General features: G+C 42.4%; 1 protein-coding gene across 1 annotated transcript in view; it reads left to right on the top strand.

The window, feature by feature from the left end:
- aldh1l1 (aldehyde dehydrogenase 1 family, member L1) overlaps positions 1-16,706 on the top strand; it is a 78,323-nt gene that overhangs the window by 51,095 nt on the left and 10,522 nt on the right. Inside the window, exons 16-19 of the mRNA XM_057846947.1 lie at positions 11,305-11,410; positions 11,495-11,582; positions 14,311-14,404; positions 14,481-14,580. Of these exons, the coding sequence (XP_057702930.1) occupies positions 11,305-11,410; positions 11,495-11,582; positions 14,311-14,404; positions 14,481-14,580 (388 nt within the window). The remainder of the gene's footprint in view (positions 1-11,304; positions 11,411-11,494; positions 11,583-14,310; positions 14,405-14,480; positions 14,581-16,706) is intronic.

Genomic DNA, 16,706 nt, shown 5'->3' with positions numbered 1-16,706 from the left:
CTAGTGTTACGTCCCAAGGATGGCTCGTGAAGGGCGTAACATAAAACGAGCCACACAATTTCACAAATGGCACAAATTTATTTACACAACAATCAAACTCGCAATGAATATGTACAAAATGTGGATGAAATGTGGCTTCAGGGTAAGCCCAGGCCAAAACAACAAAAAAAAGGAATCTACACTTGAACCCCACCTGCTAACTAAACCCTGATCATGAAAAAGAACAAAGAAAAGACAGCCACTAACCTAGCTTCTTACGCTAAACAAGACAGGAGAAAACTGGTTGAATAGAAATGGCGACTTACACCTATTGCTTCAGTGCTCTTATTTACTGTGGTGAACAAAAACGATTCAATAACGAATAAGCAAAAAACCTCACCGAAAAGCGGGAGTGTATCAGACTAGCGATCAAATGCAAACGAGCGTGAATGGCGAGCAAAAAGCTGGCGAGGAGGACCGCGGCAGAATGCTGTGAAATGCGACCTCCCAGAGCGTTGACAGCGGCAGGTTTACACCGCCAGTGAGTTTGTGCACATTTATTTGTATTTGTATTATGTATTTCCACCTTCATGCTTCAAGCATTGCATTGCATTTGTAGCGGCGTTTCACGGTGATTGCTTGATAGCCTTCTAGTTTGTTTTTCGCGAGAGCCGCTGACAGGTGACAGCGAGCGTGTTGGCATTGAGTCAATCTCGCAGCGGATCAGCGAGCGGCTCAAGTCACGCTGTGAATCATGGGAAATGTAGTCTCGGGACAACACTGAATTGGTGCTTTGTAATCCGTTTGCTTGTGTGAAAAAACTACATTTCCTCACGCCATTAGACGCCACTTACTGCCGAGAGCCCCAGCTACTGTTAGCTCATGTGTTAATAAAGAAACAAAGTTGTAAGCACGTCGTGTGTTCGATACCTTTGTCAACAAAACGCTCATAACAAGACACTATGCATGATCTGTTTAAGAGACGCTGGGACTGGAATTAGTAGCAAAACTTTGCGGTCGAATGTGGCGGCAGTCCGCTATTATTTTGTTTTCTTATTGTTGCCACAATAAAGTGGAGAAAGCCATCATCAACTCATCTCCTTGTCCCCCCCCCAACGTTTTTATATTATTATTTTATATGCATGAGCGCTGCCGGATCTGCCAAAATGAACATGCAGTCCGATTATTATCTTTTTAAACAATGTCATCAGATAGACGAAAACATAAAATTATGTGCAAATGCCTGCATCTTCAAATCATGAAAATAATAACAGCCTATATCTTACAAATCTTGTAATCTCGATGGGTCTTGTCTCAGGTAGTCTGGGCACATTGTTTGCATCCTGATTAGCGTCTGGCTAATACATGTACGATCCCACATAAAATTCCAGCCTCCTCCTCTTCCTCCAACTCTTCAAAAACTTGGGTCTCCTCACTTGTTTTTTTTTTTTTTTTTTTTTTTTTTTTTTTTTTTTTTTAAACCTGTCCTGTTCAGCTGTTTGACACAGAGAATGGAAGTCTAAGTGCCCAGATTCTTAACAGTTTTAATGTTTCACATTGAGAGTCTGACATACTCCCATTGTGATCATTCAAAATACCTTTTTATTAAGACAAAGCAGCGAACAGGAAGGGATTATGGGGGGACAGAAGAAAAGAAATACAAGAGAAGAAGGAAAAGAAACACATACACAAACAACAACTAGAAATACATTGAACATCTAAACTAGTTACTAATATGCTGGTGCTATCGTCAGCGAGATGTATTTCCGGTTTACACCATGTGGGGGCCTATTGGCCAGTGAAAGAGGAGAATGGGGGTGGGGGTGTCTATAAGCCTATAAGCTAAGTGATTGAAAGGGGTAGAGTGTACACAAATCAGTTCTGTGATCTAGAACCCAGTAATCGTGTGAATCTCTTATGAGTAAGCCCGTTGGCGACCAACCCTACGCCGCCGCATCGCCAATCCCGGCACCGGGACCCCCGACCCGAGAATGCCCTACCACATCCAGCAGCACGCAGGCCCCACCGGGCGCGCGACAGCCACGCAGACGGGCGGAGAAGCCGCGCGGGCGCCAACCCAGGGCCACGGCCCCCACCCAGCCAGCCCGGGGAGGGAGGGCGGGCGTGGGGGCGGGGGGCCATGCGCAGCCCATCCCTCCTCCCGCAGCCCAGCAAAGGAGCCATCGTCCCCCCCCCGGGACCCAGGGTGGTCCCCCGGGCCACCCGCGCACCCATCAACTGGCCTTCAGGGATGGCAGGAGGGGACGCATCACCAACCCCACGCCTACACCCACCCCCGCCCGCCCACCCGGGCCTCGAGCCACAGCCGCAGCCCCCCAACCGGCACGGCACGCCACGGGACCCCCAGCGGCCCACCAAGCCCCAGGCAAGGCAGGGTCCCCCGCCGGTGCAGGCGACACCCCGCTGATACACCGGCGCCCAGTCAGCGACCCGCGATGGAGCGCAGGGCGGATGCCCAGCCAGAGAAGAGAGGGGAAGGCGGAGGCAGGAGAACGCCCAGGAACTGCCACGGGGCGATGCAAGATCGGAGACCCGACCCCCCAACCTACTCCCGCGGCCGGCAGCCGAGGCAGAGGGGAGGCCACACCCCAGGAGCCACGCCATATAAAAAAGTGTGGGACCCACCTACCACCCTATTACTGTGGCTGCCAGGTTCCCGACTGGCAGCCATCACCCAGCACCGTGATGGGGGTGTGAGGGGAGGGTAGTGCAATGTATGCATTAAAATAGGAGAGCTTGGCTTGGGGCAGTGGGACCGCAGCATGGAGCTTCTGCCCAGCCGCCCGTCCCACCGCCCTTTGCCAGAGCTCTCCTGTGGAGTATGATGTGTGGTGCATTTAAAAAAGGTGCAGAGATGGCGGGGCCTGTGGTGAGGAGGCAGACGTGAGGTACCCCCACCCCCAACAGGTCCCAACCATCCCACAACCTTGGTGTGTGGTGCATTAAAAACAGGGGGGAGCCGGGCCGGGAGTGTAAAGCCCCGTCCCAACTCTCCCCGGAGAAATGTATGAGCATGTAAGTGCCAAGGTGAAAAATATTTACAGTGCCGAAGTGAGAAGTGCGTGAGTTAAGAGGCAGGCTCCCGCGGGCGTGGCCCCGTCCACCAGAACCACCGGCCGCAGGGCAGAAGAGGCGTCAGGGCCCCGATCAATCTCCACCCCAGACCACCCACGGCGCCTCCGCGACGGCCCCCCCCCCCACCCACCGAGCACCCACCCACGCACTCCGAGCAGGCGCCACACCAAGCGCCGGCGACCAGGGGACGTCCACCCCACCGGCAAGGGACAGCAAGCCTCACCCAAGGTCCCGCGGGCCCCAAGAGGCCCCGCCAACGACCCCGCCGGCCGGGGTGCAGCAGCGGCCGCCGCGGCCCAGGGAGGCGGACAGGGCCGGAAGCAGACCAAGGGGACGGAAGCGCGCCCCCCACAACCCACCCCCGGGCCAGGAGGGGCACGCGGCATGACACCAGAGGGCACCTCCCCGGCACCCGGTACAGGGAGACGCGGCTCCGGCCGGGCGGACCTGGGAGGGAACCATGGCTGCCGCATGCACCCCCCGGCCCCCACCCCATCTCCACCCCACCCAACCCCGGCCGGCCGGGGAAGGGCCGCGGCCCCGGACCGGCACCCGCGCGGCCCCCCCACCCGCCCACGACACCAGCGCGCGCCCGACGGGACCCCCGCACAGCCAGACGCAACCAGACAAGCCCCGGCCGAAAATCCCGGGGGCCAAGACCGGCGACGGGTCGGCCCAGGGCAGGACGCCAACAAACTCCACCTGTAAAGCTGACAGAAGAAGAGGTTTATCAAACACCATTAGATGTATGCCAAGGACCGGTGAAGTGTATTATTTACGCATAGTTCCTTAATTGTTCCAAGTCTGATAATATATAGGGTGTTCCAAAAAAATGTTGCATATGTTCCCCAGCAGCTGGAAACCAAATTGTCTGTGAGTATCCTTGTAAAATAAGCCCATTGACCGACTAAACTGTGAAGGAAGAAAGTGTATTTATTACATGCTGTTGGGAGTGTACAAAAACAGTTTGGATTTAAACATGTCCTGTTTCCAGCTGCAGAAGGATGCATACAACTTCCCTGGACACCCCGCATACATCAATTTATGTGTACATTTTTATTATTTTTGTGGCATTCCTTCGCAGGTGAGAGAGAATCATTATTCTATGTTCATCATTCTTGCGACCGTTTCCCACTGTTGTTCGTATTTGTCCATTTTATTTGTCTGTTTGGCAGATATTTTCTCTAATGTTATATATTCAATGATTAGATTTAGCCATTGGTTAATGCTAATGTTTTGTTTGTTTTTCCAATTCAACAATATTGTTTTTTTGGCTATCGTTAGACTTGCTAGTAGTGGACGGGTTTGATGGATAGAGATATTCACTGTATTCAGATCGCCAAGCAGACAAAGAGTTGGAGACAATGGAATCCTGCAGTTCAATAGGAAAGAGAGTTTCTTCGTTACCTGTGCCCAGAAATCTTGTATTGGTTTACATTGCCAAAGAGCATGAAAGTATGTATCTGAAGTATCTTCGTTGCAGTTTGTACATTTATCGTATTGGGAGAACCCCATTTTGTGCATTTTAGATTGAGTAATATGCCATCTGTGCAGTATTTTGAACTGTATAAGCTGAAGGTTCTTATTCTTTGTCATTATAAATGTATTTTTACAGATGTTGGACCAATAGTTATTATCTAATGATACCGAAAGTTCGTTATTCCATTTTTCGATTGGTAGGCAAGTAGAGTTGTTACATGAGAGGGCTTTATATACTTTTGAAAGTTTTTTTTTTTGTTGAGGATGTATATTTATTATTTTATTTACGAAAGGTGGTGGGTCTAACGTACCCGTTAGTGATGGAAATTTGCTTCTGATGGCTGCCCTGATTTTATTGTATTGCAGGAAATTGACCCCTTTGATCAGGAAATCTTGCATTATTTTTTCATATGACATAAATGTATTATCTTTAAACAAATGCTGTAACTGGTTTATTCCCGTATCATCCCATGCGCTGAAATAAATAGGAATTTTATTAACTCCAAAGTCTGGGTTGTGCCAGATTGGTGAGAATTTACACGGGGCTTGTTGTGATTGCGTAATTTCCATACCTCTCCACCAGGCTTTCAAGGTACATGCTATCATTGGGTTTTTGAAGCAGCTATGGTGCTTAATACTAGAGCTAATAAAGGGGAGGTTTGCCAATTGTATTTGGTTGCAGTCTGTTTGCTCTAATTCTAGCCATGACTGTTGTTCAGTGTTAAGATATAACCACCTAATAAGATATTGTATTTGATTTGCTATGTAATAGTGTTGGAAATTAGGGGCCTCTAGACCCCCCTCTGGTTTATTTCTTTGCAATTTGGCAAGGCTAATTCTGTTTTTCTTGTTTTTAAAGTAGAATTTTGTGACGGCTGAGTCTAGGTCTTGAAACCATTTTTGAGTGGGTTTAAAGGGGATCATTGAGAACAAATAGTTTATTTGTGGTAATACTTTCATTTTGACTGTTGCTATCCAGCCCAAAAGTGAGATGGGTAGATTATTCCAGTGTGTCAAATCTTCACATATTTTTGCTAAGAGAGGTGTATGGTTTAGTTTAGTTAATTCTGTAAGTTTTGGTGAAATGTTGATTCCAAGATACTTTATATTCCCTATTGGAATATTGTGATTTTGATTTGCAGGATTCCATGAGTTTGTTGATAAGGGCATTATAATTGATTTTGACCAATTTATAGCATAATCTGATATTTGTGAAAATGTCTTTATTAGTTCAAAAGTCTCATGTAGGGAGGATTCTGGTTTTTCTAGATATAATAGTATATCGTCTGCGTATAAGTTAATTTTGTGTTCTGATGTGTGCGAGCAAATCCCTTTGATATTAGCGTTTTGTCTTATTGCAATTGCTAATGGTTCAATAAATAGAGCGAATAATAGGGGTGAGAGTGGACAGCCTTGTCGAGTTCCCCTTTGAAGACAGAAACTTTGTGAAATGACCCCGTTTGTGTTTACAGTGGCTTTTGGGGCGTTGTAGAATATTTTTATCCAGCGGATAAATGGCTCACCGAAGCCAAATTTTTCCAAAACTTTGAAGAGAAAAATCCAGTTGACTTTGTCAAATGCTTTTTCTGCGTCCAAAGAGAGGATAATTGCTTTCTGTTTATAATTCTGTGCAATATTAATAAGATTTAACAAGCGTCTTATATTGTTTGTAGAGTTACGTCCTTTAATAAAGCCGGTCTGGTCTTTATGAATTATAGTGGGAAGAGTTTGTTCTAATCTAGTAGCTAAAGCCTTTGCAATAATTTTAATATCTGTATTCATTAAGGATATTGGTCTATAGTTTGCTGGTTGGGTTAGGTCTTTCCCTTCTTTTGGCAGTAGTTTGATTACTGCAGTGTTCATATTGTCTCTAATTTGACCCTTGGCACTGATTTCTTGAACCATTCTATAGAAAAGTGGTGCCAGCATATTCCAAAAGTGTTTAAAATATGATGTCGAGAACCCGTCGGGCCCCGGTGCGCGACCTGTTGGCATGTCCTTTACGGCATTCCATAATTCAGCGAGGGTAAGTGGGGTATCTAGCAATTGTTGGCTTTCTAAAGTTATTCGGGGGATGTCAAGATTATTAATGAATAGGTCAATGTCTTCATTATGATCGTTTGTCACCGAGTATAAGTTTTTGTAGTAGCTGTAGAAAGTTTCGTTAATTTTTTCTGGTGATTGTGTTATTGTGCCGGCTGAATCTTGTATTGTTGTAATTAATGTTTTTTTCTTTGTTACGTTCGAGTTGGTTTGCTAAATATTTCCCGGATTTGTTATTATGCTCAAAGTTGGTATATCGTAGTTGTTGTAACAGAAACTGAGTTTTTTTAGACAGAATACTATTGAGTTGTTCTTTGGCGCTGAAAAGTTCTTTTGTGGTATTGTCCGTGGGATTATTGGCGAATTCCTCTGTCAGTTGTTTGATTTTTATTTCTAACTCGTTTTCCAACTTCTGTTCTTGTTTTTTTTTATATGATGAATATGAGATAATCTTGCCTCGAATTACGCATTTTCCTGTTTCCCAAAGCAGCGATGGTGAGATGTTTGGGGAATCGTTAAGTTCCATGAAGTCTTTCCATTCTTTCTTAACGAATGTATCAAATGCTGGGTCATCTAATAAGGAATCATTACAGCGCCAGGTTGCAGGGGGTATCGTGCGGGAGTCAATTTTAAGGGCTAAAGAAATTGGTGCATGATCACTGATGATTATTGGATGTATTCTTGGCGAAATATTATTAATAGCGGAATTATTCGCTAGAAAAAAATCGATTCTTGAACACGAACCATGGGCTAGGGATTGAAAGGTATATTCCCTTTTTGTTAAATGTTTTGCTCTCCAGACGTCACTTAAGCCGAAATCGTCCATATATTTCCTAATGGTTCTTGCAGTTTGTGACTGTTTAGTGAGTTTAAAATTGGAGCTATCTATACTTGGATCAAGTGTTGTGTTAAAGTCCCCTCCTATAATAATTGTTGAGTTCACTGACATGTCACTCAGTTTACCAAATATATTGTGGAAGAACTGTGTGTCCTCGTTGTTTGGGGCATATATGTTCACTAATGTGAACAGTTTATTACTTATGGTGGCTTGTACTATTATGAATCTACCTTCCGGGTCTGCAATTGCACTATTTAATGTGAACGAGATTCTTTTATTTATTAATATTGATACTCCTCTTTGTCTGCTGTTATAGCTGGCTGAATACATCAAGTTAAAATTTGAGTGTTTAAAATATTTCTCTTCGGATTTGGCTAGATGTGACTCTTGCATAAAGAAGAGGTCTGCCTTTAATTTGGTGATGTATTCCATAATTTTAGTTCTCTTTGCCTGCAATCGGAAGCCATTCACATTAAATGAAACAAAATTTATATACGTCATATGCGGATATTTATAACTATCTTAAGGAAAGTAATGATCTCAGGATGTGAGTTATAATATTCGGTCCTGAATGTCAACGACTATTCACATTCATTAGAAGCCATACGAGTATGTAATAAATCAAGTTCTAATAAAACTGAATGCAATTTTTTGTAAACCTCTTGGCATAATTCACACAACATTAAGACGTTGTTAGAAGGATTAAATACATGGGTAGCATCAACACAAAACATTACAATTTTAAAGCGTGTACTTAGTGTGTGTTTGAAAACAGCGGTGTGGAAAAGGTGAGACAAATAACCCAGAAAAAGAAGAAAAGATATGAGCGCCAGTATAGAAATGTGTAGTGTGAGACATGCGTGACTCTTCTAGACTAAGTGATTATCATGCAACCCTGATCTGTACGTGTGCATTGTTGAAATCAAATCTACTTAATACGGCATTGTGTACATATTGGAAGTGTTTAGGAAATACAGACAAAGTGATTATCATGCAATCCTAATCTACACATGTGCCTTGCTCAAACAAAAAACAACTTAATTCAGCATTATATATGAACTGGAAGTGTTTCGAAGGTACAGACAAAATAGTTATCATGCAGCCCTAATCTACATATGTGCCTTACTCAAACCAAAACAATTTAATTCAGCATTATATGCATACTGGAAGTGTTTAGGAATAGCAAACTAAGTATTAAGCATCCCTAATCTATACATTTGTCTTGCTTAAATCAAGACAGCTACATTCAGCATTGTATGCATAATAGAAATATTTAGGCATTACTTCTCCTCACTTGTGCTTTATCTATCACTTATATCGCTGTTTGAAGCATTGTTTGAAGGGCTTTGTAGGGCGGCCGTATGGAGCGCTCCCATCGCTGTTCTCGGTGTGACGTATCACTTCCGGGTTCATCCCCTTTCAGGCTCGAACTTCGGAAACGCGATTATTTTGTCAAATATACAAAATATAAATTATTTTTTCATGCTTTATTTGTTGGACAATGTTTAATTACTTTAATTGTGACCCTATTTGGCATGTTATGAAATTACTTCACATTACAGCTTTAAATAGGGCTCATTGGATACAAATGCCCACAAACACTACAAAGGAAAAGTCAAAGGAGGTCAGCATGGATTTCAAAAAGAAAATAATTGACTTGAACAAGTCAGGGAAGTCACTTGGAGCCATGTCAAAGCAGCTACAGGTCCCAAGAGCAACAGTGCAAACAATTGTTTGTAAGTATAAAATGCATGGCGCTGTTTTGTCACTGCCATGATCAGGACGAAAATGCAAGCGAACACCTGCTGCTGAGAGAAAATCCCTCAGAAGGGTGAAGAGTCAACCAAGAACCACCAAAAAGCAGATCTGCAAAGAATTACAAGCTCCTGGACCACAGGCTTCAGTGTCCACAGGCAAGCGTGTTTTGCATTGCCATGATCTGAGAGGCTACCGTGCAAGAAGGAAGCCCTTGCTCCAAAAGCGACACCTTAAGGCTCGACTGAAGTTTGCTGCTAATCACGTGGACAAAAATAAGACCTTCTGGAGGTAAGATGACAAAAAAAGCTGTATGCCACAATGCCCAGCAATATGTTTGGAGGAGAAATGGTAAAGCCTTTAACCCCTAGAACTACAATGCCTACCGTCAAGCACGGTGGTGGTAGTATAATGCTGTGGGGCTGTTTTTCTGCCAGTGGAACTGGTGTTTTACAGAGAATAAATGGGATAATGAAGAAGGAGGATTACTTTCAAATTCTTCAAGATAACCAAAATCAGCATCCCAAAAGTTGAGTCTTGGGCATAGATGTGTGTTCCAACAGGACAATGACCCAAACACACATCAAAAGTGGAAACGGAATGACTAAATCAGGCTAGAATTAAGGTTTTAGAATGGCCTGACTTAAACCCCATTGAGAACATGTGGACAATGCTAAAGAAACAAGTCCATGTCAGAAAGCTAAAAAATAAAACTGAACTGCACCAATTTTGTCAAGAGAAGTGGTCTAATGGCGGTGTCACACTAGCACTGTTTGGTCCGCTTTAAACGGACCAGAATTTTTTTTTCTAAGATAGGCCACTTCGTTTTTTAAATGTGAATGCGCGCCCGAACTCTAGTTCAGACCAAACAAATGAAGTCTGGCCCGTTAAAAAAGCGTGGGTCTCTGTACGCTTTAAGCGCACCCTGCTCTGCCTATGACGGGAGCAGTGTGCGCTTTTGCTACTTTATATGCATCATCACAGCATAGAGCTGATGCTGCAGGCTGTGACCCTACACTTAGGGCATCCTTGGAAGCGGAAGTACAGTGCGCATGCCATTCAAAACCAACACTGGCTAGAGGACTGTCAATGAACCATGGCCAAATGTTGTTGTGCTGCGTTAAGCAGATGCATTTGATACACGCAATCAGGTTCTAATGTGGCGGTTGTGTTTTGCATGCTGTTTCTGAACGGACCGTGTGAAAGTGACAGTGGCTGAGACAGGCGGAGACTTTTAGAGCGGCCGTTTCCTGAGTCTCGCTCAAGTGGCAACAATTTGACAGTTCAATTTGAGACACCCCATTTGGGGTACCACGCGGTTCCCTTTTGTGGTTTTCGTTTTCTCCTATTCATTTTTTTATATACTCCACCTTGCTCAGCATAGAGTCAGGAGGGAGTGACCCTGCTGCTGGCCGAGCAGTGACTTAATTTATGCTACATTACGTGCGTGCTGTGATGCTGCACGCTGCCTCCACTCTCTTATATTTGTCCAATCAAGGAGTGCGCCTTTCGTCCACAAGATGCTACTTGGAAGGTTCGGTTGGCGCAGTGTGAATGCTAAACCTTTCCAACAAGTCATCTTCAAGTAATGTTGCGAGGTAGCTCTCCAACCGGACCCTGGTCCTCTTGGACTAATGTGAAAGCGCCCAAAGATTTAACCAGAAGTTTGCCAGAAGCTTTTAGATGGCTACCAAAAGCGCCTAATTGAAGTGGAAATGGACAAGGGACATGTAACCAAATAGTTACTTAATCTATATTTTTGACCCAGCAGATTTGGTCCCTTCTTCTGTTAGCCCATTAACCCATAATAAAGTCATAAAAGAGCAAAACTTCATAAATGTTTTTTTTTTTGTGACTAGAAAGTATCTGTTCCAATCACTCTATCACACAAAAATCCGAGTTGTAGAAATAACTGGAAACTCAAGAGGGCCATGACATTATGTTCTTTATATTTATTTATGTAAAGTTTCAACCACAACTGTATCATGCATCCAAGCAGAAAGAATCTTCTTTAATAAATGGAAAAGTAGAATATCATATTTCTGATGTGCAATATTGGAGAATTTCCAACCAAAAATGGAAGTGATGTCAGAAGCTGTAACTTTCTTGTTTAGAGTGTGTGCCATTGTAATTCCTTGGAATTACCCTTTGATGATGCTGGCTTGGAAGACTGCAGCGTGTCTGGCAGCAGGAAATACAGTTGTCCTAAAGCCAGCACAGGTTGTCCTCTAAAATAACTTGATATACTTAGCCATAAAGCATTGAATTCTTTGCAGTGTAAAATCTTCATCATTTTATTACCAGGTAACTCCACTGACAGCGCTGAAGTTTGCGGAGTTGGCAGCAAAGGCCGGATTGCCAAAAGGGGTTATTAATATTCTGCCGGGATCAGGTGAGAATATAATTGTCAGGTTGTATTTCCTCAACGAAAATTCATCCTTTATGTCTTACTTTTGTGCGATACTGCACAGTAGTTTCTTTCTTTTTCAAAACATTCCGAATTGATGCTATGCGCGATGCTTGTGCGATTTTCCCTCTTCTCTCAGCTTTAAAATGGTTTGGTTTTCTCCCATAGACAGCTTTTCAGTCTTCACATTTGCTTAACAGAAAATGTAGTTTTCACAGGTAAAACCCAAAGCTGAATACAGGAGCTATTTAATGTCTGTACAATCAATCTAAAAGGCAAAACTCCCTTCAGTCACATGTTCCAATTCCTTTGCTCACTTACAAAGTGGGTGGGTCCAAATAAAAGGTCATATTTCCTGGGTTGTTTTTTTTCACATCTTGATACAAAAATCTCGGAATAAAAGCTGGAATACTTAACTTTTGTGTCGTATTTATCTTTAAAAAAACAAACAAAAAACATTTATTTACAAGGACAGTGCACATTAACGTTACAACTCATTGTAAAATATACCAGAACGTAGACTTTATAAGGATATTGACAGGTCATGGCGCACGGGGCCGATTAATAGGTGGCCTGCATTGTTGGCGTGGCTGTCAAAGCTGACCGAATGGAATCACAAAGAGCTTTTTCCATTCAAAATTCTTATGAATAAATGCTTAAATCTCTGAATTTTTTATACTGTAGATATGGACGTAAAACAGTCTCGTTCTTGGTTAAAAGCAAAAAAATGGGCAGTTACCATTTATTTTACGTAAATATTGCAAACTATGATGCTAGTCAGTAAGCAAATGTAGCGGCCGCCTTATGAAAACAGCTTTTTTCGTTGAAAATTCATGTGAATAAATGCTTAAATCCCTGAATTCTTTATAGATATGGAGGTAAAACAGTCTCAATTCCTCATTAAAAGCAAAAAAACAAAACAGGCAGTTAGCATTTATTTTACGTAAATATGTTGAATGTGCTACTAGTCTTTAGTCACTGTGACGCCACCTTGTCACTACAAAGAGCTTTTTCCGTTAAAAATTCTTGTGAATAAATGCTTAAATCCCTCAATTCTTTATAGATATGGATGTAAAACAGTCTCGATTCATGGTTAATAGCAAAAAAAAAAAAAAAAAAAACCCAAAAAACGTGCAGTTAGCATTTATTTATTTGACGTAAATATTGCGAACTATGACCCCAGTGCCTTAGCGGCTAATTTTTCCCATTGATTTTTTTCACAACGTTTCAAAATGCATGTATGGTACGAAAAATGTCATAATTACCTTAAATCCTGGAACAAATCACTCCTGAGACAATCCTTCCTGTTTGCGGTGCAGCTTTCGTACTTTTTCAACCTAAATCTGGCGTTAGATCGCTGCGTGCGTGTGTTTGAGAATGACTCCTCTTGAAGCTGGATGTGGGCAGGCCCCCTACTTTAAGGCGTGGCGCAGCGTGTGATGATGGTGACTTGTCAATATAATTATGAAGTCTATGACCAGAATTAGGCAAAAGGCTAGTTTTTATCTGTACCTGTATCATGTTATCTGAAACCAGAATGTGTTCAGTCTACAAAACTAAAACCTAAAAGAATTGAACTTGCTCTTCCAATACTTTTGGATGTGACTATTTATTTGTGTATGCAAAGGGGGACTGGCATACGGGGACACCGGGGATTTCCCCGGTGGGCCTGTGGTCAAATGAGCGGACCCTAGATTTAGCGCACCCAAGGATTACGGTAAATGCAACGAGCAGCAAGGCAGATGACTACAGTGTGCTCTCATTGTTCCCAACTCTTAATCTCTCAACACTCAAAATTACATAACACCACCATTGTTATCATTTAGAAATGAAATAAGGTTGCCTGATCTGAAAACCGCTCTACCTACATGTGCGTTACATGCATTGTCATGTCAGTACAATATTATGCGATTCCCCTGAGCAACAGGTTGTTTTAGTAGATGGCAAGTTACAGTTCTCATTTTTGTTGTACTGTAAATGCACAAATCTGAATAAGTATTGGCTAAGGTTGGTGAATATTAGTAGTGGACCTCTCTGACTACCCCCATACTCAAAACTATGCATTTTTACTGTACCAGTATTTGGAAAAATGAATTAAAAGTACTGCATGAGTACAGTACTTTGATCAGGTTACAGTTCTCATTTTTGTGGTACAGAAAATCCACAATTCTGAATTCTAGACAAGGATGGTGAATATTAGAAGTGGACCTCTCTGACTACTCCAAGACTCAAAACTTTTGCACCAATATTTAGAAAATTTCAATTAAATGTCCTAAATGTGGACTTTGATCTGGTTACAGTTCTCATTTTTGTGGTACTGTAAATCCACAATTTTGATTGTTATGGCCACGGTTAGTGAATATTAGTAGTGGACCTGTCTGACTACTCACATACTCAAAACTATGCATTTTTACTGTACCAAAATTTAGAAAATTTGAATTAAAAGTTCTACATGCATACTTTGATCAGGTTACAGGTTACAGTTATGATTTTTGTGGTATGTAAATCCAGTTTTGAATAAGTTCTGGCCAAGGTTGGTGAATATTAGTAGGTCACTTCTTTGTGTTGCTGGCTGGATGGCTTCCAACATTACCCATGGAATGGCCCGGTTTTTTAATTACTCCCAGGCACCCCTGCCCCCCGCCTCCCCAAGTCTGCCCCTGTGTGTGTGTGTGTGTTATTTAAAAAAAGAAAAGAATCTATTTTCTTGTAGGCGCATTGGTGGGTCAGCGCCTATCTGACCATCCCGACGTCCGAAAACTGGGATTCACAGGTTCCACGGAAATTGGTAAACACATTATGAAAAGGTAATCCAAAATGTATCCAAAATTACCAGGATGAATTATTAAAACCTTCTTTATCTCTATTGCCATTCTGCAAAAGCTGTGCAATCAGTAATGTTAAAAAAGTGTCATTGGAGCTCGGAGGAAAATCTCCTCTCATCATCTTCAGTGACTGTGACATGGAGAAGGCTGTGCGTATGGTATGCATTCTTTTTGTTTGTTTGTTTTTTGTTTGTTTGTTTTTTTAAAACAGCGTACGGTAATACAGTCGTGAGCCTCATGGTTGAGTTCTATTTATTTACAGCACTTTGTTACAACTCTGTTTGCTCTCAAACCAAGGGCGTAGGTTTGTATAAAGACGGTTGGGACAAAACACTAGGAACTTTTCAGGCTGCTCAAATTGTCCCTACCAACTTTTAACCAAACTTATTTGCATTTTATAATGAGTTCAGTTACATAAGTAATTTAGATTTAGGGATAGCATGTAAGGACCCCTCCCCCTCACAGACACACACGAACACTCACACAGCCCCAACAGATTCATGTTGACAATATGCCGCCTCCCCTGCCCCCTTCGAAGCGGATGGATATTACAAGTTTTTTTTCAGCCAGCAGCAGCCACTGTAAGAAATGTAAAAAGATGTAAATGTTTTAGAGGTGGGGAAAAAACCATTAATTTTGCAACTGAAAGTCCGACCTATATCAGAGTAAGCATAACATTAAACTATGTGAGCTTGCTAGCCTGCAAAACTACTGAGATCAGGCCAGCCTCCAAAAGAAACAACGAGGTCAAGCTAGCTGTCGCTCATTTAGATCATTGTTTCCGTTATGTGCATTACGGTAATGCAGCGCGGTGGCTTCAGAGTTGCAAGTCCCTTTATTTTAAAAACAAAACAAACAAAAAAAACGGGGAGCTATCGAAGAATGGGTTCACTTCAGGGGGACACTGAAATGAACATGAACAAGTAAAGGGACTTGCACTCCAAAATGTTTCTTTCATAGATTTTGAAAGCAAAGGTTTTAATTGAACGTTGTATCACCTGAACCAATACACATGAAAATGAGTATAGGTCAATACAGATTGAGTTTGCATTGATCATTTAGCCTATCAATTAATTAGGTTCATATTCGTGAGAAAGGTGGCCCTGACCCCCGTTCGCCCAATCTGTTTGGTCTTATTAATGTCCCGTCCCCTGCAAAAAGTGTACATGCAGGTTATGAAGTTATATCATCCCTACCAATGTTCAGACCAAACCTACGCCCTTGTCTCAAAGTAAACTGCTGACCAAAAGTATTGGCACCCCTGCAATTCTGTCAGATAATGCTCAATTTCTCCCAGAAAATGATTGCAATTACAAATGCTCGGTAGTAATATCTTCATTTATTTTGTTTGCAATGAAAAAACACAAAAGAGAATGGGAAAAAATTAAATCATTATCATTTTACAAAATACTCCATACTACATAATACTTCTCTAATTTGTGTTATTAACAGCACCTGTTACTTACCTGTGGCACATAACAGGTGGTGGCAAGAGCTAAATCACAGTCAAAATAGATTGAAAGTTGACTCAGCCTCTTTCCTGTGTCCTTGTGTGTACCACATTGAGCATGGAGAAAAGAAAGAAGCCCAAAGAACAGTCTGAGTACTTGAGAATCAAAATTGTGAGGAAGCATGGGTGATCTCAAGGCTACAAGTCCATCTCCAAAGACCTGAATGTTCCTGTATCTACTGTGCACAGTGTCATCAATAAGTTGCCCATGGCACTGTGGCTTACATCCCTAGATGTGGAAAAAAGAAAAGAAAAGTTGACGAGCAATTTCAATGAAAAGATTGTGTGGATGGTGAATAAAGAACCTCGACAAACATCCAAAGTTCAAGCTGCCCTATAGTCCGAGGGTACAACAGTGTCAACCCATCCTATTTGTCGGCGTCTGAATGAAAAGGGACTCTATGGTAGGATACCTAGGAAGGATACCCACTTCTGACCCAGAGACATAAAAAAGCCAGGCTGGAGTTTGCCAAAACCTACCTAAGAAAGCCAAAAACGTTTTGGAAGAATGTTCTCTGGTCAGATGAGACGAAAGTAGAGCTTTTTGGCAAAAGGCATAAACATAGAGTTTACAGGGGGAAAAACAACGAGGCCTTCAAAGAAAAGAACACGGTACCCACAGTCAAACATGGCAGAGGTTCCCTGATGTTTTGAGGTTGCTTTGCTGCCTCTGGCACTGGACTGCTTGACCGTGTGCATGGCACAATGAAGTCTGAAGACGACCAACAAATTTTGCAGCATAATGTAGGGCCCAGTATGAGAAAGCTGGGTCCC

This window comes from Corythoichthys intestinalis, chromosome 9, assembly GCF_030265065.1.
Source record: "Corythoichthys intestinalis isolate RoL2023-P3 chromosome 9, ASM3026506v1, whole genome shotgun sequence".
In the NCBI taxonomy this organism is placed as follows: Eukaryota; Metazoa; Chordata; class Actinopteri; order Syngnathiformes; family Syngnathidae; genus Corythoichthys; species Corythoichthys intestinalis.
Note: the sequence above shows the minus strand (reverse complement) of the source record. Positions and strands in the feature narration are given on the sequence as shown.